General features: G+C 47.1%; 1 protein-coding gene across 5 annotated transcripts in view; it reads right to left on the reverse strand.

The window, feature by feature from the left end:
- The window catches only part of LOC139589722 (inverted formin-2-like), a 42,677-nt gene extending 21,654 nt beyond the window's left edge, over positions 1-21,023 (reverse strand). For 2 of the 5 annotated variants that reach the window (XM_071426317.1, XM_071426316.1), the window contains exons 1-4: positions 20,779-21,003; positions 2,278-2,686; positions 849-964; positions 152-311 (exon numbers count right to left, since the gene is read on the reverse strand). In XM_071426317.1, the coding sequence (XP_071282418.1) occupies positions 152-311; positions 849-964; positions 2,278-2,671 (670 nt within the window). In that variant the 5' untranslated portion in view covers positions 2,672-2,686; positions 20,779-21,003. Of the gene's footprint in view, positions 1-151; positions 312-848; positions 965-2,277; positions 2,687-20,778 lie in introns of all 5 variants that reach the window. The other 3 variants (XM_071426318.1, XM_071426319.1, XM_071426321.1) reach the window with 3 other exon arrangements.
- Positions 21,024-23,206: the final 2,183 nt, after the last annotated feature.

Below are 23,206 nucleotides of genomic sequence, written 5' to 3' on the forward strand. Positions count from 1 at the left end.
GAAAGGCTGTTGAGAATAAAGGATAAAAGAAAGGAGAAAATTAATATTTGCAGTTTTGCTCCCCAGCCTCCTCAGGCACCTTATGGACACATCTGAAAAAAACCCATTTGGTAACTGACTCTCCAGGGAAAGGTGCAACAAACATCCTTACCTATGAACTCGTTTCTGATTTGTGTCCTTGTTCTTAGCTCTTCTTTGCCCAGGATGATGGCATTGATGGCACTCAGCAGTGTCACCATGTAGGGCACGTTGTCTGTGTTGGACAGCTCGTTCATGATGATGCTGAACCGGTACTGCTGGTTCTTCACACTCTGTGGGTAACACAACTGATATTATGACAAGGATGGTCTATACAGACAGAAATGCCCATGAGTGTGGTGGAGGTTCTCAGATGGAATTAGCATCTGAAATCCTCAGTTTACCCCACTGTGCACAGGACAGGAAGACAGGAGTAAAAGCAGCACTCCTCCATTATGGAGCAGGAGCTGGTTGGCACAGAAAGTCATTGAAACACCTCCTGGATCCCCCTTTGTGCTTTCTGGTAAATGTACCTGAGCTTGTGGGCAGTGAAACCTGTGGATGTGGCACCATTAATTCTGATCTGGTGGTGCTTTTGCTGCCAGAAAGCACCTTGTGGTTGGCAGTCATCTGTCCACACAAGTCACAGAACAGCACCACAGACCTACACTGACCACAAAAAACTTCCTACAGCTTTCACTTCACAAACCCCTACTTCTCTTACCAAAACAAGGCAAAATAAACTTTATTCCCACCCTTTTCTGTGGTATATGGATCTGTCTGCATGGATCAAAGCTGAGCCATTCCTGCTGCTCCAACTAAACACTTGCCTTGTAATGGTCCAGAGCATCCAGAGCCAAAGAGTGGCCATCTGATGAGTAAATGCACAGTGCAGCCAGGAGCTCAAATATTTGCTTTTTGACCATGACATTAGTTGTGTCAAGTGCTGTAGGAAAAACAGAACCAAACAAAGAAGAATTTAAAATTACATTAATGTTCTGAATCTCAGTGTCTTCTGCTACGCGAATTATGAGCAGTAGTAGAAAAGAGACAAAAGGAGGGGACCCAGTACAATGGGAGATGGGAAGAGAAATATCTTAATGTACAGATATCCCATCCCAGTAGCATTATGTGATGGTAACTTCTAGTGGGAACAGCAAATGCTACAGTAACCCTTTGGCATTTTGGTACAGCTTGTGGTTATTCCTCATTTCCATGTCCCAGTGACATACTGCAACAGCAGCCAAGATTTTTCAGCATTCATGAAATTTATTTCCCATTTTCACATATGGGTATTTTCTAGAACAGCAGATGAACAATTTTCTTTGATTAATGACACTTATTTTTTGTGCAGAAAAGCTCAATATGCATATGAGTTAGAGCAATTGTTCCAATGGGTCCCATGAATTCCCTTTTTGCACTACTCTTTCTCTGCAGGCCCTGGGAGCTGGATGGAATGCATTAGGCTCTCTTATTTTTCCTATATTAGAGCACAAAGAAGGTCCAACACTGAAAATCCAGGATACCCCCCTGTTTTCACAATACAAAAATGTCAGGTCCATATTTTATATAGACTAAGAAAACACAGGGTGAAAAGGAAAGAAGGGGACTTCAAAACAGAAGAGGGAAGCAAGTCAGCTTTCAGATTAAATGCATTTTAAAAAGCTATTACTAAGGTTTTCTGGGAACAGAAGTTATCCTTCCAGCACCAGCACCATTAAGTGCTGTACAGTAAGTCCTACAAGATGCCCTGATGACTTTCAAAGCTAATGATGAGCCAAGTGAATGGCAGGAGAATGTAAGCAGTGTTTATCCATCATCTTCCAGGAGGAGCAGAGTGAGCAGCACACAGAGCAGGCTCTTCTGAGTCCAAACATGCCACTTCCCCTACTCTTTACAGGCTACAAGACTCCAAGCCCTTTCAGTTCCTCTCCTCTGCCCTTGGGGCTCTCAAAGACTGAACAGCAAATGCCTGCTGACAACCAAATGGTTGAAGATTCCTCATGCCTGTATACAGATAAGGCTGGGTTTATCCCCAGCTTCTCAGCAAACTATGACAATATTTGTGTGGAAATAGCACTGGGTGGCAAAGGAAATGTGACTTCATAGCAGTTTTATTTTAAAGAAAGAAACAATCTTATTAATCAGTTGTGACCAACAATTTCCAACTAGCCTGGTGCAGGGCAGGAGGATAAGCAACAGGAACGTGCCCCCCCCAGTGCTGCATGTGATGGATGAAGCAGGAAGGTGTCCTCTCACCTTGGAAGAGTTTTCTGACGTAGCCCTCGTTGCTCACAATGTATTCTATGCCTTTGTGGGAGTTCATGACTGCTCTTACACAGCTAATGCAGGTGAGCTGAAGCAAGGCATCGGATATCCTGGCCACTCCTCGCCCTGACAGCCTGTCCAGGGCCTCCAGGAGCAGATCCAGCCCAGACAGCTCCAGGAACTGGACCATCCAGGCATCATCACTGTTCTCCAGCCTCTTCCTCAGCCCAGAGTAGTTCACCACTGAGGGCATTTGCAGGAGACGGATGCACAGCTCTGGCTCTGCATTTTCCAGGTTGGCCTCTGACTGGTCGGTCTCCTGGGGCCCGAGCTTCTCCTTCAGGGCAGCCCACTTCTTGTGGGCACCTTCCTTTTTGACTGACATGGTGATCAGTTTGTTCTGAAAGAAAAAGAAAAGAAAAAGTGAGAAGTTTGCCTGGACTGACCAAAAATGATCCAGTAGCCTGCTTTTTAATTAGTAAATTAATTAGTAATTTAATTGGTATTTAATCAGTAATTGGGATGTAAATTACAGCAGGTAATTTACTACAGCAGGTCCGAGCTCTCCAGCATGTAGCACATACACTGGAACCAGTCCTCTGTTGAAGAAACTCAATATATCCCCACCTTACCCACACACATTACATTCAGGCTCTGAAGACTCTGTGGAGAGACTTTTAGCACATCCAAGCCAGCAAACACAGCTTTAAAAGTAGCCAATTTGCACCAGTCAATTGCCACTACCTGTTTTCATGCAGTGAAAGGAAAAGGTTGGAAGCAGCATTATCAGCTCTGAACTCCTAATGCCCATTAAACCACTTCAAAATCTCACTGTGCTGGAGAGGCTGTGCAGTTTCTAAGCATTTACAATGGGATGGAGAAATAATTTTGAGCATATCCTGCTCATAAGAGCATCTGATTACCCTGCTCCTTTTTCGCTTTTATTTCTTTTGACTGATGTTGAGGTTAATTTTATAGCACTCACTTAATCTCTTCCTGTCTGCTGTAATAGCAAATATGTTTGTACACATGGTGTTTATGCCTGATAATGTCAGAGCCTGACAGGCTGAGAGTGCAGGTACAGCAGCAGGAGGCTGGCTACAAAAACAGCAGAGCACTTTTTTGGAGATGGGGAGCAATGGCCTGTCCCGCCTGGAGGACATGGCCTTTCCAGCCAGGCCATCAAGGCTAGCAGCAAGGAAGGTCAGGAACTGATTCAGCACACACAAACTGCAAAGCCAAGTGTAACTCTTGGTGCCAGATTTTATGGTTTTAGGCAGGATTATTATTTTTCAGACTCACAGAGATCAAGCCACACAATGCAGGTCCTTTTCAAGGCTGCATGCAATGGTTTTGGCCACTGAGATTAGCTCAGTTGGTCAAAGCACCATGCTAATAATGCCATTATTTGGATTTGATCCCCAAATGGGCCTTTCACTTAAGAATTGGATTTGATGATCCTTGTTGGCCCCTTCCAACTCCGAATATTCTGTGACTCTCTGATTCTGTTTTAAAGCTGAATTACTCCCATAGGTGACAGTTTTCCCCTGTCTGATGTTACCTCCCCGTCCTGCCACACCACCAGTACCTCTGTTCCCCTGAGCTGCTGAGCCTTCAAAGAGCTCAAAATAACCTGGGGCCAGTTGGCCCCAAAACTCAGCATTTAGGGGACTGAAGGGATTATGGCAGACTCTTATTTTCCCTTCCCAGCTCAAGCACAAGTCTTTCTAGCCCAGCAGTGACTAGAAAAAATGCTTGAAAAATCTAAACTAAGTAATCTCTGGAAGGTTTTGTTTCCAGAAAGCCAACACAAAGGATGGACCCTTTACACTGGTTGGAAAAAAATCTCATTTTAAAGCTTGCCTTGTGATTTTTCCTGCGGACTGTGCCATTGAGAAAAGCCCTGGCTCCTTCCCTGCAGCAGAGCTGCGTGGCTTCTGTTTTACCCAAAGAGTCATTTTGGCAATCTCCCCTTGGCAAATATACAGCCAAAAGATTTGCTCACTGATTAGTGACAGGCACGATATTATAGGCCTAAATATGCCTCTTGGAAAGATTCAAAGTGTGATGGGGTAGGGCACTTGAAAAGTTTCCCTGAGAAAATATGATGGTGGGACTTTCTGGCAGCTCAAAGCATCAAAATCTGCATTGAGAGGTCAGAGGGGTGGGAGAGTTAGCAGGATTTGGTGACAGAAGATCCATTTAGAGAGCTCTGGAGAAGCCCTCTGGCAGAGTTTTCTTTTGGTTCAGTGGGAAAGAAGCTGGCCAAGCACCCAGTTGCTCCTTGTTCTGTTAGCTGAAAAAATGATGGTCACGATCCAAAAACATGAAGTGGCAAATATACCATCTGAGAACACACTGTACAGCTGAAAAGTGATAAAAAGGACCATAAAAAAACCAACCCAACCAATCCCCAAACAAACCTCCCTGCCAAAGCACAGGCTTGAATTTCCAAGATTTGTCATCACTCCCTGCAGTCCAGAGCCCTTACTCACTCTTGGTAAAATTCTTTTTAGGATTAGTCAACCCCAGTCCCTCCCCTGTATTCAAGCCCAGGAATTTGGGTTAGGCTTGATGCAAAGGAGAAGAGAAATCTTTCCTCACTGCAGGGAGAGAAGCAAAAGTTTCACAGCCCAGGGGATGGGGCAGCATCCTACACCTCTCACCAGTCGTGGTGATGGCAAATCTACAGCCATGGGGCTGGAGAGTCCACCTGCAGTCAAATTCTCCTCCACTCTGTGCATGGAGCCCAGACATCTCTTTCCAGTGCTGGTTCAAGCTGGACCTTCAGTGTAGGGCAGTACTGAGAACCATCTGACCTGGGTGCTGGTCAGCCCCTGGGGCTGCAGAAGTGGCTGCCAACTGCAAGCTCCTCTTCTCTTGTGTGACTTCATTTATACTCAGCAAATCACTTTTTTATTTGAACATAAATAAACATTTCTTATCCAGCCAGATAACAAAACAGGCTGACTTTTTGCTCCCAGATATATGAATGCCTCATTATATTGTATTTGTACTATATTGTATCAGCTACAGCAAGTCAGAGAAATTACAACAGCATTATTGACCTCAGGCTTAGCTGATTCCTGAAAATTAAGCTCCACCAGTGCAACAGGAGGCAGGAAATACCGAGAGAGCATCCTGTTTACCAGCAGATTTGTTCTGAATTATCCTTCCCTCCCACCTGCTCCGCACGGATGTGAAGAGATGAGAAACAGAAGCGGGCAGCACCTCTCCAAGCAGCCCTGGCTTGTGTTTTCATGCACTAAAATGAACAAATTGGACTGATTCAATATTCTTCCCCACAGAGAGTGCACCCTTTTTGCAGGAAAGGATAAAGGTAGCTAATGTATCTAATTGTAAAAAGGGAATAAAATAAACAGGAGCTGTACTATATAAATGGGAAGGAAATGAATATGGAGGAGATGGCAATACAACTTTGCAGATGGTGTGATAAATCTGTTTACAAACACAGATAAGAGTGATATATTGTGAATGCAACATCTTTCCATATTTTCCATGAAGGAAAATGTTGCAAAGATTTTCGGATACATCCTTAAAGGGCTGCTGGTTTTGCCTTTTATCTCTGACCACAGGAGCTTGTTAGCAGGTAAATGATCTCAGCAGAGTGAGGACAGACAAGGACTGAAATGGAACACATCTATCTGGCTGCCTCACAGAGGCTATTTAAACTTCCCTTCAAGGGAAGGAAAGTGCCCTGTCAAAACCAGACAGGACAGCTGAATACACCTCACCTTTTCCCAGCAGAAGGCCACAGGGAGCTTTGCCTTTTGTTTCCCAGGGCAGAGAGGGGGCTGTGATGGTGGAAGCAATGTCCCCAATGTCCCCTGTGTCTGACCATGCCTGCAGCCCCCATGTTCTGCCTCCCCAGCTGCCTGCTCAGCCCTGGGGCTGGGTGCTGCTCCCCTGGGCACAACCTGAGAGTGTGTCTGTGCTTGCTGCTGTAGGGACACTCACAGCCACAACAAAGAACCACAGAATCCTTTAGCTTAGGTTAAAGACCTTCAAGATCATAGAGTCCAACCATTAACCCAGCACCACCAAGCCCACCACTAAACCATGTCCCCAAGTGCCACATCTACATGCATTAAAATGCAATCCTCTCCTCATCTTGTCACCCTCAGGAGCTGGTTAGCCCTGATGGGGAATCACAGAATGTTAAGGGGTTAGAATGGACCCCAAAGATCATCTAGTCCCATCCCCCTACCATGGGCAGGGACATCTCCCACCAGACCAGGCTGCTCAAAGCTCCATCCAGCCTGGCCTGGATGCCAGGGTTGTAACATCCACAACCTCCCTGTGACAGTGTCTAGCTACCCTCACCATAAAAAATTTCCCCCTCTTTCAGTTGGTACCCATTACTCCTTGTCCTGTCACTACAGTTCCTGACAGAGAGTCTCTCCCTGGCTTCCCTCTAGGCCCCTTTCAGGTATTGAAAGGTTGTTATAAAGTCTAAAGCAGCACCAATGTAAAAGTACTCCTAATTTTAGGAGATTCCTTTGGGAAACATAAAGGTATCCTGAGAGCTTGTGTTCTTGCACGTGGCAACAGCAACATCACAATTCATGGTGCCAACTCCTTGGATCACTGGGTTTGCAAAGTTATAATGTTCCCTGCATCCATCCAACCTGGCCTGTAAAATTTTCTCCTCCTTTCTTTCTAAATCGAGTACTTCCCAGATTCAGTTTTCTGTGCCTCTCTGTCCTTCAAGTCCACTCCTAGGGAGATGACATCTGTGGGAGATAAATCAGGGCACATCAATACTTCCTCCATCCTGTGAAGCTGCAGAGCACAGAGCTGCAGAGCACAGCTTTCAGTCTAAATTATTACATGCCTCCAGGATGACACGGATCACAGCAAGGACTGGGGAGGACATGTGAAAAGAGATTTCTCAGGGCAGCTAAGTATAATTGAGTGAAAACAAAAGGGAGAAAAACTGCAGGTCAAAACTACTCTGATTTCTTGGGGAGCAGACCCACTGCCTATGGAGAAGAACAGGACTTTGAGGCTGCTGTGTGTGAGGGGGAACAGCAGCTCCTTGCTGCCCTTTGAAGAATTCTGGGAGCATCCCAATCCCACATGCTGCCCTCACAGCCCTCTGCTCCCCTGCACAAGACTGCCAGGGTGAGGAAAGCTCCTTTATACTGCTCAGTCCCCCTGTTCCTGGTTCAGGAGCTGTTCTGCCTGGCTGACTGCTAATGACAGGTTTCACTTCTGAGGAGCTCCAGTTTTTCCTCTGCTGCTGGGAATACGGCCAAGCCTTTGTATTTTGCAACATGTCAGACTACTCAGTCCCCAAAAAGAAACAACATCCTGGCTTTGTGCTTTCCAAAGTCACTTCTGGAAGTGTGATGTGTTTCCTTCACCTCTCGTTTTGCTTTCATTTGTGCTGCTGTTTTCCTGTGCAGTGTTGGAAGAGCTCACCCCCAGCAAGGCCAACAAACCATCCTTCCATGCACCAAGAAGAGCTGGGGGAAAGCACAGATCTCTATTTTAGACATCAACCTGACCCCTTGGTGTGGGCCCATTAGTGTCTGTAGGAGCCAGCAGCATTTTCAGTCTCCCAGGGCAGCTGGGATAAGGGCATGGTGGGAAATTCAGGCAAGCAAACCAAAGGCATGGTTTGCACAACAGACCTTGCCCCAGCAAGTGCTGCTCCATCCTTCTGCTGCCATGGCCAGCAGCCTCAGCAGTCTTTAGATCTACATATTCTCTAGATCACCTGTATCAGAAGCCAGAATGTGTGATTTACGATCAAAAAATGAAAAGTTTTGGAAGGAGTGCCCACTCTTGCTCTTCAGTACTGAAAAAGGTCTCTGGCACACTGTGCTTTGCTTTGGCACAGCCTACAGGAGCTCTCACAACACAGCCAGGTCAGCTGTGGCCTCAGCAGTGCTGCAAACCATTATGGGGAATATTTTGTCTTTAGGAAATGAGGGAGCATGGACACACACCCACCCTGCTGCAGCTGTGGGCAGGAACTGTGCCATCCACACTCTGACTGGGCCTGGCACAGGGCTGGCAATGGCTTCTGCAAATTCCCAGAAAAGGACTTCAATGCACAGACAAAGAGTGGCCATACTGGTATAAATTTGTATGTATTTTGCCAGTATAGCTTATTCTTTCACAAATAAAGGAAAAACATGTTGTTCTGATTCAGTCCCATTCACCACCATCAGGATGCTGTGTGCCAGCACAGCTTTTCTCTCCTGGGCAACTACAGACTACACTATTGTGTGATGCCTCACAAAATGGCTAAATGTGTCCATTCAATATGTACTGCTAGCAGTGGAGTTACACCAAGTTTAACCAAAGAAAAAAAGATTGCCAATGATGTCTTCCTCAGTAAATAAACACATTTCTCACTGGGCTGCTACAGGTCCACAAACAAATCAAACTCAAGGACATTTATGTCAGGATCTTCAGTGGCCTCTAAACCCTTATTTATGTAAGAGGTTCCACGAGCTTAGCTTCAAATGGGTTGGAAACCACTCTTTGTTACTCTAAGTGTAAAGACACAATAATCACTTCCCTTAAGGCAGTGAGCCAGGTTTAAACCAGACTGGTGCAGCTGTCAGATTTGGTTTCTGTAATGGCACTGCCACTGGAGGGGGGAAAGTGGCTTATCTGTGTGAGTCAGACAAACCAGTATCAGAGGCTTTCCATGGTGGGTACAAACCCAGGGCACCCTCAGGTGCTACTACAGCCCCTGGCAGGCACACACAGGTTCCACCCTGGAGGGATGTGAGGTGGTGGCCAGCTCTGGCCCCATACAGAGGGTGCTAGCCCCCAGTTCTGCACCAAATGGGGCCACCAGTGGCTCACTCCAGTCCTTCCCCACTGCTGCTGTAGCAGGCCCATGGGAGCCAGAGGGGAATCCTGGCTCCAGCCAGAAAGGAATGGGACTCGGGTCCAGGTCCCATGAAAACTCTGATGGGAACAAGGAGGGTCTGGAGATTCCCCTGCTCCAGCGCCCACACACTCAGGCAGGGGCAGCAGCTCCATCTGCCAGCGATTTCAGCACCATTCAGCATTCTGGGATGCAACTTATTATTATCCTTTGGGGTCATGTGAGGAGCAGAAACTGTTACCCAGCAACATGGACAGTGCAGTGGTAACTTTCTAAGACTCCTGGCTTCTGCTCTGTGGGAAGCTGTCACACAAGCAGATATGACAGCCAAAACCCTTTTATAGCCTTTTTTTTTTGTTGTTGTTGATGTATTTAAAAACCTCCCCAGGATGCCAAGAGGACAGAGAAAACTGTCTCAGAGGGAAGAATTCCTACCTCAGAGCTGAAGCCAAATTATTCCATTGTCTCTCCCATATGGAAGGATACTTCTCAACCAGTTGTGTGATCCCTCTCTTCCCCAGCCAGCTCCTTTTCTCCTTCCCTCATCAAGCAACCTTCAGTCAACACACTGTAAATCCCCAAAGAGTATTTTTATAATTCACACACTCTAAGAAAGTTCAACAGGATGTCAGTGTCTGATAGTATGCAAATATCACTCTCCAGAAAGGTGCAAGGAAGTGACTTTTCTGTAGCCTCCAGGGAAGGCATTTGCATGCCATTTGTCACCCTCATTCACCCTGTGCTGGTGGCTGGCTGCTGTCACTCCCCGTGGGCTGGCAAGGTGGGAGCCTTGCCCCCACTCCATTTCTGTGTCCCAATATGAGAAAGAACTCCTGGCATGGGGTGACTCAAAGCAGGGAAATGACCAAAGCAGGGCAATGATCTGTCAAAGGAAAGGAAGAACAATGAGAAGGAAAAAGAGGATGCAGGGTGGTCAGGGGGTGGGATGGAGAGCACGGCTGTGGGTGGGGACAGCCCCTTGCCTCTTGCATAAGCTGAGCTGGGTTTTCTGCCTTTGTGGCACCAGAGCTTTAAAACAGTGCAAGAGCTCAGGGGTGTTTGCAATGCTGGAAGAACCAGGACAGCTTAAAATATTGAGGATGTCTCCGACCCTAGGAGAGGGGCCACACAGCAAAGGCTGGGAGCTCAGGCAGCGTCCCCTGGACAGGGGCTCAGTGACAAGAATTCTGCTCCCACTGGGCACCACTAAGGTCCTGCTGAGCTTCAGCCCAGCTTTTATGGGCTGAGCGGGCTCTGAAGACATTAAAAGCTTTTTTTTTACAGAAAACATCTCTGTGCCTTTCTGGCTGATATTTAATGTGAAAGCTAGTTTGTGAGCCACAGCTGCAAAATGCATCCACTCAGCCTCTTGGGAGGTGTTAACTGAAACCCAGTCATTATTAAATTGTGAATATTTCAACATGGCCCATTTCAGCATAAGCCTCCTGCCTGGCTCAGGGGTAGCAGTTAGGCTTCAAATGCTTATTTCTTACTCTGTGAGGTTCTACCCTGAACTGAACCTCCCGGATCAAAAGTTGGAACCCACATCAAGAGTCTTCCTGCCTTAGGTGGGAAACTCAAGCCTTGTGTACATGAGCACGACTCCACCAGTATCAGAAATACACAGACCTGTCTGCCCCTTGGTCCAAATTCAGTTGGCCTTTGAGAACCCTAACTGCCCACTTGCTTTTTAACTAAAACAGTTTCACCATAACAATGCAATGTCCAAGGAAATGACCCTGCATAATTCCCCATCCTGCCATAGGAAACACTCTGGGGGTGTGGCCATACAATCCAAGACTATTGTTAATTCAGGATGGGTTTTACAGCAGCAAATGAATGTCCCTTTACATTTCATGCAGTCCTGAAGTGTAATCCCCAAGGCCTCAAAAGATTAGTCACTAATCTGGTTTTGGGAGCAGGACCAGGCTCACAGCCGGTTTTAGGGGAAAAAATAAAATTTAAGAGAAAAAATAATCCTGCAAAGAAAGGATTGTGATGGTGCAAATTCCTGTCCTTGAAAGCCATGGAAGCAATGTAAAAGGTTATCAGTCAGGGTCCATCGGGTTTCATCTGAAGCCTGGATCCAAGAAATTACAGAAATGTTTCTACTTTGAGAAAGGTTCCATCATTTCCGACACAAAAAAACCCCACCCAACAAAACCCCACAAAAAAACCCCAAAAAACCCAAAAGCAAAGAAAGCAGAAGTGGAGAAATTGGGCTGAAAAGCAGGAAAACTGCTCTGAGGCTGAACTGTTCCTCTGCAGGCCACATGGACATGAACTTCCAAGTTTCTCAGAGAGAGGGCCAAATGGTTTTCCCCCAGCAAATCAGCCCAATTTTACCCCAATTTTCTAGCAGATGATTTGGTGGTCCTCTGAATAGTAACTACACCAAAATCAAACAGATTACATAAAGAACTAAGAGTTTAGTTCCATGCTAGGTCAAGTAGAGCAGAGACCCTTTACTTTTTGAGTATCACTCTGCTGCCTCAGAATCACAGAGCAATGGCTTGACTGCCCACATGGCCTGCCCACAAAATGCAGGAATCCAATTAAACAGACATAAATACAACCCATTTGCCTTTAGGAATTAGATTATTCCTAATTACAGCAATCAGTGTCTTCTCACTGCTCTACGTTTCTGTGACTAATTTATTCCCATGCCAGTGTCTTTTCAAGGAAGTCATGTCAAGGGTTTTGGAAAGGGAACGCCCAGCTCATTTTGGGCTGGCAGGGAGACCTGTGCCAGCCAGAGGTCTGCTGCAATGGCTGTTTCTAGGTGATCCTGCCCAAAATACCTTGTATCACTCCCTTCTAATCACTAAAGATCAGCACAGATGTTATTTAAGAATCCAAGGTGCAATATTCACCTCTGCATCTCTGCGATGGGTTTGTTGGGTACTCTGGCACCCATGGGGCCAGTCATAACAAATACGTGTCTACAGGGGGAAAATTAGAGAAATAAACTTGGATAATTCAATTTCTCTGTTCATCTGAGAACTGAACTCTGAGTTAGGTAAGCAGAAGGACCACTGCTGAAATGGCACTCAAGGGGAATTAGGCATAGATGAAGACATACAAATTTAGGGAGAGAGCAAAGTAAAATTTAAGGGAAGAGTCAAATCCTCCCCCTGCCCACAAGGTTTCTGGCCTCAGCAACATGACCTTATACACTGGTGGCAGCAGGAGATGCCAGAAGAGCTACTGGGATGTAAATGGGGTGAACTAATGATGACCTTCCCAGGTATTGGGACAGCACAGTGACAGCAGCCAGTTTGCTCCCTTGTGGGGAGCAGAGACATCTGAGCATCCTCAGGAAACCACAGGAGCAAGACAGGACTGCAGAGCTGACTGCTGCTGGCTCTTACTGAATTTCTCTACTCTCCTTGAAGACTGACATCCCTCCAGCTCTCTTGCCACAGACCAGCTCTCTGATTGCTTTGTCGCTGAATGCATTCACTTTGGAGGATGTTAAAAGGAGGGAGAAAAAAGCCTTCTGAAGTAGTCTATATCTGATGAATACTTCAGATAACAAAAATAAAAGATTCTGCTACTGCCAGTAGCACATTTCCGGGAACTTTGTATCTAATAGGGTTGATCTGCTTAAAACATCCTTAACATTTGCTCTGCAGTTCTTTTGGTAGAAAGCTTCTGCAAGAAGGAAACATGGGGAGGGTGTTTGGGGAGGGTGCTTCCACCTGAGGAGATTTAACCATGAACTGTCAGGAACCCGGAGTTTAATTTGGAAAGGTGTTGACAAAAATCTCTGCCAAAACCCCAAACTGCACCAGCAGTTCTGCCCAGAGCACAGAGCCATGTACAGGTTTCTAAAGGATGTATGTGCTGCTAAGCACAGCTAAGAAGCCTAATATTTATTGTTTATTTTTCCTGCATACATATAGTGCACCTGTGCCAAGGCTGCAGGGGAACTGCTTAGGCACTGCCAGGATGAAGGGTGCCACGGCAGCTGGACTCTGCTCCCTGGTACACATGCTGCTGCTGCAGCAGCAAAAAGATGTAATTACAGAAAAAAGACCTTCTGAGCCCTGCCCCAGAGGGAGAGAGGCAGCAGGTCCTGCCCAGGGTTTAGCTGTATCCTTCCAGCACAAGCACAAACCCTGCACAAGGGTGAAGATCTTCGGGCAGGCAGTAGCTCTTCCCTAAAAACCAGTTTGATGCTGGAGGTCCACAGAGGAAAGGGTTGAGGGCATCACTAAGCCAAGGAGTTACCCAGACCCATATTTACAGACATCCCTTCTGAACAGAGCTACCAAGACACCAGAATGGTGCAGAAGGGGGAAGTGTTTTTCCAGCTGTTCTCCAAACAGGTTGCAAATGTGATTCCCTTCTACCGAGATCAGCTTTTCCATTCAGCTGCTGCTGAATCACAGGGGCTGGTATCTCATCTGCTGAACAGCCCAAATGCAAACATCCTGAGTGTTTTTGTTCAGATAAGGCTGACCACAGCCAGGATTCCTAATGCACGTATTGCACACATTAAAGAGACCAGCCCCAGATACTGCCAGGTACTTTGCTGCTCCCTCGTGTGAATGTGAACATTACCAAGCCTAATGAGAGAACCTGCTCAGCTGCTAATTCAACAAGTTAAGCATTTGAGCTGTTTAAAATAAATGCTTGAAGAAGGCTGGCTTAGCATGATTTCAACATTAATCCACTCCAAAGATGCCTTTAGAGTATTTTCTCTACTGCTGGGTAAAAAAAGTTTGAGGAGCATATTTTGTAACACAGTAATCCTAAAACATTAATGGGTTTAACCTTTCATTTTGCTACAGTACTCATTCCAGCTGTTTTGAGAGGCCCTAAAATTGTCCCCCTAGATACTGACTTTCCAGTTCCAACCCAGTCTTTGTATTAATGTGAAAAGATTTTAGTATGGCCCAGCCAACTAAAATCATGGGAAAGGTCTCATGCTTGGTCAAAATGACCTTGCTATACTAGCAGGATATCTAATGATTATAATTTTTACCTTTTTCAGTTGTTCCTTATCACTTTAGATACTGTTTTGTTCTTTGCAAAGAAATCAGTTGTTCAATCATATCCTCAGGTTTGCATAGTCCAAAGAGTTCCAGTGCTTTATGCCAGCTGAACATGTGGCTGTCATTAATCTTCAAGAGGAAAATCACTATACTTGTCTGATAAGTTAATATTCAGTGAATATTAGGATATAATTTTATAAGTGATTCATCTCTTCACATATGGCTTGCTTTCTTACACGTGTTATCAGAACAGGGGTTTGGGAATTACAGGCTTGTAAATCAATTTAGCTTTGTGTTAGTCCTTTCCCTTCCTTTTTAGATAAATAGAGGCCTTATTTAAGGCTTGGTAATGTTTGCAGAGGTTCAGTCCATTTCCAGTAATGGAAACAACAAAACCCAAAATTTATCCCCAGGCTTATAAAAGAAGCTTCAGGACTGGGTAAATATAAAATAACTCATGAATATTGGACAGCTTGTTCTGAAATGGGAAACTACAGCCCATCAGTGCATAAACAAGTGAGCACAGCCAGGCAGGCTTGGAAAGCAGCCTTCCAAGGGAAAAATGGAGTAGCTCAGCCAGTTTTCAGATGAGAGCTACTCAGGGAGCCTGCTGCCACATAGGCATGACACAAACCAGAAAGGAAGCAAGTTATAAAATGTATCAGGGAATAAAAACATTTGTTCCCCAGTTCACTTTCATGGCAGGCTCACATTTGCACCATTTGTCATATAAGTCAAGAAGAAGACACATTCATAAATACTTTCTAAATAGCAGAGCCCACTGCTGACATGACAGGTAAATATTGCATTCTTACAATTTCTTACTGTAAGAAGTGTGAACTTTTCTGCTCTGCCTCAGAGCAGATTTGCTTCACTGCATTGTGCACACAGTTGAAAGTTAAGCCGACCAATTCTAAAGGATTTATCTTTTTTTTTCCTCTTTTCTAAATAGCAGAAGTAATTAATCTGCTTCAGAGAATGAATCAGCCTTTTCTGAGCTAGAAACACACAGAGGAGATTGTGGCTGTTTCTGGGGCAGGAGGGAGGCTTACTCACACAGCTGATGCAGCCACCCAGGGCGTACAGCTGTGGGCTGCGAGGGGGGCAAAACCCCAGAGCTGCACCCCAGAACCCCCCAGAGCCACCCTGTGCCCCCAGGGGACCTGGTGGGACAGAGGGAACGGGCTCAGCACTGCAGTGCTGATGGAAGAGAGGAGCCAGTGCACAGGGAATGGCCCAGGGAGGGCTCTGTGGCTCTGCCTCTCCTCCTGCAGCCCTGGGTGGCACATCCAGCCCCTGAGGGCTGCACCCACTCCTGGGAGTAAATCCTTTGGCAGCAGGGGCCATCCTCTTATTTAGGTGAAGTACCTTGATCTGGGCCAGATGGTGGGATGAGTTCATTTGCACAGTCTGACTTGGTAGGCTGTGGGAAGAAAAGCACTGCTCACAAAAAGCTGCTGCCCTGTACTATGGGAACTTCTGTTTCCAACTGGGGCCTCTGTCAGAAAATAAAGCTAATGCTTAGCTCACTGCTTCCAGCCCATGCTCAGCAATGACTTAACAGAAAAGCAGGACAAGTAAAGAGCAGACAGCTCCCAGAAAGGGGAAGCCAGCAGAACAGAAGCAGCACGGAGATAGCTGCCTCATTAAAAATAATGCAACTTAACCCACAGAGCCAGTGTAACAGTTATGCCTTTGCTGCATTGGCAAAAGCAGAGCCTCTCACCAAAATTATAAATAAATCAATCAATCAAGATGATGCCAACCTTATTCATTGATCTGGAGAGAGGAAGGGGCTCTGCTGCTGCTGCTTGCCTCCCTTCATCCCCTCTGGCTGTGCCTCCTGCAAGTGAAGGGCTGGCCTTGCAGTCCCCAGTGGGGCTGGAATGTCCCTCCCTCTGGGGATCACAGGGAAGGGGTAGGACAGGTGGCCATGGCTCCCTGAGCAGAGCAAACAGGAGTGGAGCTCATTGGACCTCTGCAATGCCAAAATCACCAATATTTTCCATTTTAAAGTACAACTAAATATAGAGGTTTTATGGTTGCAGGATGCCTCCTTTCCCACACTTTCCTGGAGTGATCTCCAAATTCCTCTGCTGTCCTTGCTTGTTAAAATGTGACTCAGCTTTCCCATCTGGAAAAGTGGAGACCCACATAGTTCCAAGGTGGCCAGCTGCCACCAGTGATGTCCTGTGTTAGCATTAGCCATCAGCTTGGGAGCAGCAGAGCCAACAAAGGCTTTGCAAGCTGGGTTTGGGGTGAAACCAGTGTCAGAGAGTCTGTAGGTACCCTGTGGGCAGCAATGCAAACCATCAGCTGAAACTCTCAGCACCAAGGAGTGACTGAGGACACCTGCTCACAGACTCCAATGGAACAGCAGTGCAAAGAGAAAACCCCTTCTCTGGCCTCTAACAGTCCACAAAATTAATACTGTTCACACCTCAGCTGAATAATGATCCTGGTAAAAATAACAAGTGGAAGTCATTTCCAAGTAGCACCACCTGGTGATAATTACTCCAACCATGCCAAGTTCAACATCAGGCCTTACCAACTACAGCATTTGGCAGCTCTGCATTTGTCTGTTCTTGTGATACTGGACAAAGTGCTGGAGCAATGTCCCTTCTGAAGTGAGCTGCTTCTTTTGTGGTCATTAAACATTTTGGAATCAGCTGAGTGACTCCAGTGCTGGAATGAGGACTTCATCCATTGTCTCTCAGTCTTTTCTGGCTTTGTCTGGTGTCCTTTATCAGCTCAGATGGTTTTTCAGAGACCTTGAAATACACCATTAAATGCTACAGAGCTTTTTGCAAACACTACTGCTTGCTTAAGAGTCTCATTGATCTGTGGCTCCAGCATTCCCAGCACTTTGAAATGTCAGCTCAGGTATTAAAATAGTAGAAATAGCTGAATCCATGAACAACATGTGTTCATTACATCAAACAGAAAATCCACCACGCTGTTAGATGCTCTCCTGATGCTTCCTGCAGATGTGAAAGGCTGGCTGACAAAGCAGCAACAAATGTTCATCTGCCACATTACACAATCACTAACTTTTAATTTTGGGCACTCCCGTAGATGCCAGGCAATGACTCAGGGCCTCATGCTTGAACCCCACACCCTATTTTCTTCTGTATTCAGTTTCATAAAATCACCTCATCTACCACTGACATTATCTGGTAGCAATCATAAAGCTTGGCTGTTGCTCATTATTATTCTTTTCCTAGGAAAAAGGAGCCAGAGGATACCTGCCCTTGACAAGGAATCTGAAGGCACTGAAAAGTCACCCAAATGCTTTCTTTAAGCATTTCCAATTTGTGCTTCACTCCAGCCCTTAAAGCATGCCTGCAGAACTGGAACCTCTGGAATGGTCTGACAACCCCACACCAGACCTGTGAGCATGAAGCTACCCTTCTTTAGAAGGTGGCAGTCAAAACTCAGAATTTGATGTGACTTGTTGCCTTCCCTAAATTTGTTCTTAGCATTTTGGTTGGCAGCACTGGACTGGAGAAATCTCAGTAAAATTAAAATACAGATTATTTGCTCACTTGGTGCTCTCAGTGCTTTTTCTGGCCATTGGGAGATGAAGGCAGCCTGTGGAAGACCAAGCTCATGAACAGTGCATGATAAACTGCTCACAGGCAATGCTGAGAAACACTGGAATAAACTTCAGCTTGGTGGATAATGCCAAAGGGATTATAATATTTTAGTAGTCATGCACTGAACACGAGGGGTATCATGCTGCAGTCTACCTTCTGCAAAATATTTAGGTATTTTTCACCTGCTTATATAAAAAGCAATGTACAATGTTAATGAATGGAGCAGGGATAACTCCTTATGTTTATCTGAACCTACCAATTGCAGCATTTTGGACTGAGCAGAGCTGGATTTGTTCAGTGTCACTGTGTGACCCCACGACCTGACTTTGTTGGTTCAGTGGTATTTTCTCTGAATCATTATTGATAGACCTTACTGCAAATATTAAGAGCAAGGATATTCAAGTGGGAGCTTAACCTGAGCTCAGATATGAGCACTGAGCTTGTCTGAAGTTCCTTCAGCTGTTTCAGCTCGATGAATGTTGTTCACTGCCCAACCTGCAGCATTGTGCTGCTCTCCACTGCTGAATTTCACCCATCTTCTACTCACAGCTGGCTGCAGCTACAATGGTGGGATTAAACATCCTCATCAACAGAATAATCACTGCAGAAAAACCCCACATGTAATAACTGATGCCATGGAAGTAAATCGGGTGGAAAGAAGGACAAAATGCAATTTAGCTTGCTTTGGTAAGAAAAATTTTCTGCTCAGCTACTCTGGGAAAACTATTCAGCATACCTGGCACACAAGACAGGGATAAAGTTCAGGTTACAACACATTTGAAGCCATTTGCTGTGCAGTCCAGTGAAATCAGAAGTTTGCAAATGAAAGATAAAAATTTGTAATAAACAGGGTACAGACCTAGAAGAATCAGACAGAAAATGAAATGGAAGGGGTCAGTCTGAGTCTAGCAGGGGTCACTACTGCAAGTGAGGGAGACTCCATCCTACTTAACTTCTCCCTTCATCACAGAGCAAGTGGGAGAAAGCTGAGGGAACTTTCTGAACTAGCACAGAACATGGGGATATGCAATAAAAATGGGATTAACAGAATGACTGGAATACGATGAGAGCTGACAGCAGAAAACAAAAGTCAGATGGACACCTGGAGAGGAAAATCCCAGCTTCCCACCCCCTACCACAGGACAGGAGGAACCTGAGGAGGAGGTTAATTGCAGCACCTACCTGGTGAGGGATTTATTTCTAGGTGAGGTGTCAAAACATGAGAGGCACAGGACAGACCTCTGAGCCCTGCAGCTCTGCTCATCCACAGGGAACTCGGAGATTAGGAAGCCCAGCTCACAACTGCCAGGGATCAGCAGACGCTGGAGCCTGCTTCATGAAAGCAGACAGCAAGTTGGAGCTTGTTTGGCATTGCACAGTAAAGAGAAAAGAGTGCAACTCCTATTTCTGCACTGATAAGAGAAAAGCACCAGGCAGGGAGAACGAAGCAGTCACAGTGCAAATACAAAGTAAGAGAAAGCCATATATTGGAGAAAAGGTTATAATATCAGTTCTATTAAGGTGTGAAATTTCCTTTTCCCAGAAGGCTGGCAATAAATGAATTACAGTCGTGTGCAAGAAGGCATAATATCATTCTGTGTTTAGATTTGCTGACCTGCCAGGTCTCTTCCTGTCCTACATTTAGATTATCTTTTATACAATGGGTCTTGTACACTGCTTGCATTTTTTCAGCAATATTTTTGGATGACAGCCTAGAATGGGATTATTAACTTATAACAGGACAAAAAAAAAAAATCTCATATCCTCACAGATTCTTGCAATCCCTTCCCCCCAGCCTTCTGGTTTTGGCAGCCTCTGTTTAGTGGAAAAATAACCTTAAGTGGATGGAAGAGAAACGTGATTAGTGGCCAGACAGCCCAAATTCTGAGCAAGTTCAGTAGGACGATGGCAACCTTACTGTAACTCTGCTGACTCCAACTTTCCTTTTCAACTAACTCAAGCCAGAAGTTTCCTTGCAGTCTACCAGTGAGCCTGAGGTGTTTTGCACTGTGTTTACCCGGAGAAATTCTTCAGTCTTAAGAATCCAAAAAAAGAATGTACAGTTCACAGTGCTGATCTGGTACAGGGAGGGACAACCACGAGCACCGTTTTGGGGTATTTTTTCTAAAATCAGTATGTCTGAGCACTCCTTCCCCGCCCACGAGCTCTGGAATTCAGCTCTGTATACCGATGTTGCAAGAAGCCATTTAATCACTGCAGAGTTATTGAGCAAAAGGGAGGATGAGGCTGGAGAGAACTATGTGGGAAAACCGGGCAGGACTTGGGAGACCTTGTCTGAAAACCACTGGATAACAGAACAGAATCCGTCAAAATAAAAGCCTGAAAGTGGCCCGGCGCAGACGCAGGCACGCCATCCATCCACTCTGTGCTGGGAGATGCTCTGCCAGCCCCAGGCACAGCAGGACCACATCCCGCTGCCATCACGCCTGCAACCCCGCACCACGTTGCACCTACACGTGCAATCGGGACCACATCGCACCCGTACCCCGTGTGGCTGCACCTGCCATCCGAGGGACACCCAGCAGCGACAATGCCAACACCCGAGCCCTCGCACGGTGTGTCTGCGGCTGCAGTGGGACCCGCTCCCACCTGTGTGCTCCACTCTCGCACCTGCAATCCGGACTCCATCCCGCCTATGAATACCCCGCGCTGTTGCATCCGCAGCCCGGACCGGCTCCCGCCTCTCCCGTGTACCCTCAGAGCGGCACCGGGGCCCGTCCCAGCGATGCTGCCGCACCTGCAGCCCGAACTGGGTCCCACCGACACCTCCCTGCCGCTGTCGCGCCTCCATCCCCCTGCGCTCAGCATCCCTCACCCGGTGTGAGGGTGCAGCTCCGGCCCGCTGAGCTCCTTGCTCCGCGGACACCGGCCGGTCCCAGCGGCCGGCAGCGGGGCACAGGGGGGATGCCCAGCCCCGGGAGGGGGTTTAGCCCAACTTCTCCCGACCCAGAGGACCCCGCTCCCGCGGAGCTCCCGCGGAGCCCCCGGCGGAGCTCGGCCTTACCGCGGCGGCTTTCCTGCGGCGGGGACGCACCGACCCTGCTGCGGGCAGCGCCCCTCACGGCCCCCGGCCCTGCTGCGGGCAGCGCCCCTCACGGCAGCCCCTCCGCCCGCAGCCGCCGGGCTCTGCCCGCCCGCGGGAGCCGCGCCCGGTTCCGGGGCGGGGCGCGGGTGGGGCGGGGGGTCCGGACCGGGCCCGCCGGGGAAGTTTGTCTCCTGCCGGGCGGGGGTTCCGCCGCACCGCCCCAGAGCTCTGTTCTGCTGCGTGGATTCCCTCAGCAGCCCCGCTGCCTGTCCTGGTCTCGCCCTGGCGGATTATCCCCGGGGGAAGAGCTCCCCGCGGAGCCAGTGCTGCGTCCCGCTCGCTGCAGAGGCTGCTGCCCGTCCCGGGGGGCTCCCCAGTGTGTGCCCGTTCCTCCCGTGTCCCGTGGGCATCCTGGAGCCGAGCGCTGCCCCGCAGCCGTCTGGCAGCCTGAGCGGCCCCGGTGTGAGGGTGCAGCCCCCGCCCGGCCCGGGGACCCTCGCAGTCCGGCCCTGGGGTTTGGATCGGCGGCCCGGGGCTGGGACATCAGAGGGGAATCACGAAAGCTGGGGACAGGCTGCCCAGGCGGTCAGAGACCCAAGGGATCCTGCACCCTCCTCTAGGGACCTGGCACCCTGGTCTCTGCAACGTTAGCGCTTCACTTTTAACACAGAATCATGGCATCGGTCGGGTTGGAAATTACCTTTAAGATCATCGAGTCCAAGCGTTAACCTATCATTGCCAAGCCCACCACTAAACCACATCCCCGAGTGCCACATCGACATGTCTTTTAAATACCTCCAGGGATAGTGACTCAACCGGTTCCCGGGATAGCCTATTACAACCTGTGAATCTTGTACTTTGCACTGGGCTAGGAAAGCTAGTATTTGAGCATTTTGCACAGATTTTTAGTGTATCACCATGTAAACATCCAGTCAGATACAGCCTAAAACTAAAGTCAGTACAAGTTTAACATCTCCTGGTGCTTCAGATGGGCACAGTGGGCCACCCAATCCAGTAGAAGAGAAGGAATGCCTTTTCCATTAGTAAAACACATCAGCTCCAGAGATAAGCAATGAAACAATGGAGTTAAACTAAATATTGACAGCCAAGTGGAGAGAATTTGGTGGAAAAGTGACCCCCTTCGTGGGTCAGAAGTGCTGTGTCCTATAGGCATGAGTCAGTTCTGATTTCAGGCAGAGCCACTCAGCTTTGCCATCCAGAGAAAACCTGGCAGGGAAAATCATGGAGGGGGGAAATAACTGATGAAGTGTTTTTCAAAGGGCTGCTGCAAGCTGCTGAGAGCCAAGCTGAGACCACTGAGTATGATTACAGGTGACTGGAGGATAGTTACAGGGTGAGAACACAGGGCTGAGTACTTCTGAGACTTCAAATTGGAAAACGAGACCTGAGCTTTCACTGTTTGCTCATAAAACACTCTGTTTTTAGTGGAAGAGCAGACAAATGGAAAAAGACTGCCTCTCTCAGAGATGGCAGTTAACCAGAGTGGCTCATCACTTCTTCTTTTGCCCAAAACAAATGTTTCTAATTGGTATCTTATGCAATACATACTTAGCTTTACAAATCTACACAGTGGGAAAAATGGATGTGTCCGCTGCAGTCTTTCTCTAAAGGGTATAAAACTGGTTTTGAAAGAACTATTTGTTTTTTAGAAAGTATTAATTGTCTTTGCCTGCTGCTGCTGTTCTTGCTTTAGCCCTTTTTCCATTCTCTGAAAGTGTTTGCTGCTTTGCTGCTTTGCTGCTTTGCTATATGAAGAAGAACAGGGAACCCAAATCTTTCCTGCTTGAGAGCATTTTTCTTCTTCTTTGTGTTTGTCTGCTGCCTTTGTATTCTGGAGTAGCCCTGCCATATGGAAGTCAGACAGGTAGGACACCTTGATATGTCCCGTGGGGCTTCCCCTCCTGCTGCCTCATTCATATGCTCATTTCAGGCATTTTCAGCATCAGGTTTGTGGCCTCTATCCCTCATGGTGACTGTGAGTGTTGGGGCAGTTGGGCTGTAGATCCTTTAACCCACTTTCCTCTTATGTCTACAGGAGCATGGGGCAGCAGGGAGTGTGACCATGGGGCAGCTGGGTCACACACAGGAGACCTGCAGCTCACAGAGACCTTGTGCTCAGGGCAGATGAGAGACAGGGAGAGGAGCAAGGGAACTCTTCCTCCTCCATGTTTCACTGCTTTATTCCTTCTTACTCTAGTGCTTGGTACTTGTCTGTCCTGCTTGGATGTAGAAGGACAGTATACACTGCTGTAAAAATTGCTTATGGAGGATGAATTATAACTGCTGGGCCATAAGGGCTCTCATCATGTAGGAATGAGGGGCAAAGCTCAGAAAAGACAAGGCAAAGAGGAAAAATGAAACTCTGTGTAAATGCCCCTCATTTTCA

Source organism: Agelaius tricolor, unplaced genomic scaffold, assembly GCF_023055355.1.
Source record: "Agelaius tricolor isolate 1412-34295 unplaced genomic scaffold, bAgeTri1.0.p SCAF_5, whole genome shotgun sequence".
NCBI lineage: Eukaryota > Metazoa > Chordata > Aves > Passeriformes > Icteridae > Agelaius > Agelaius tricolor.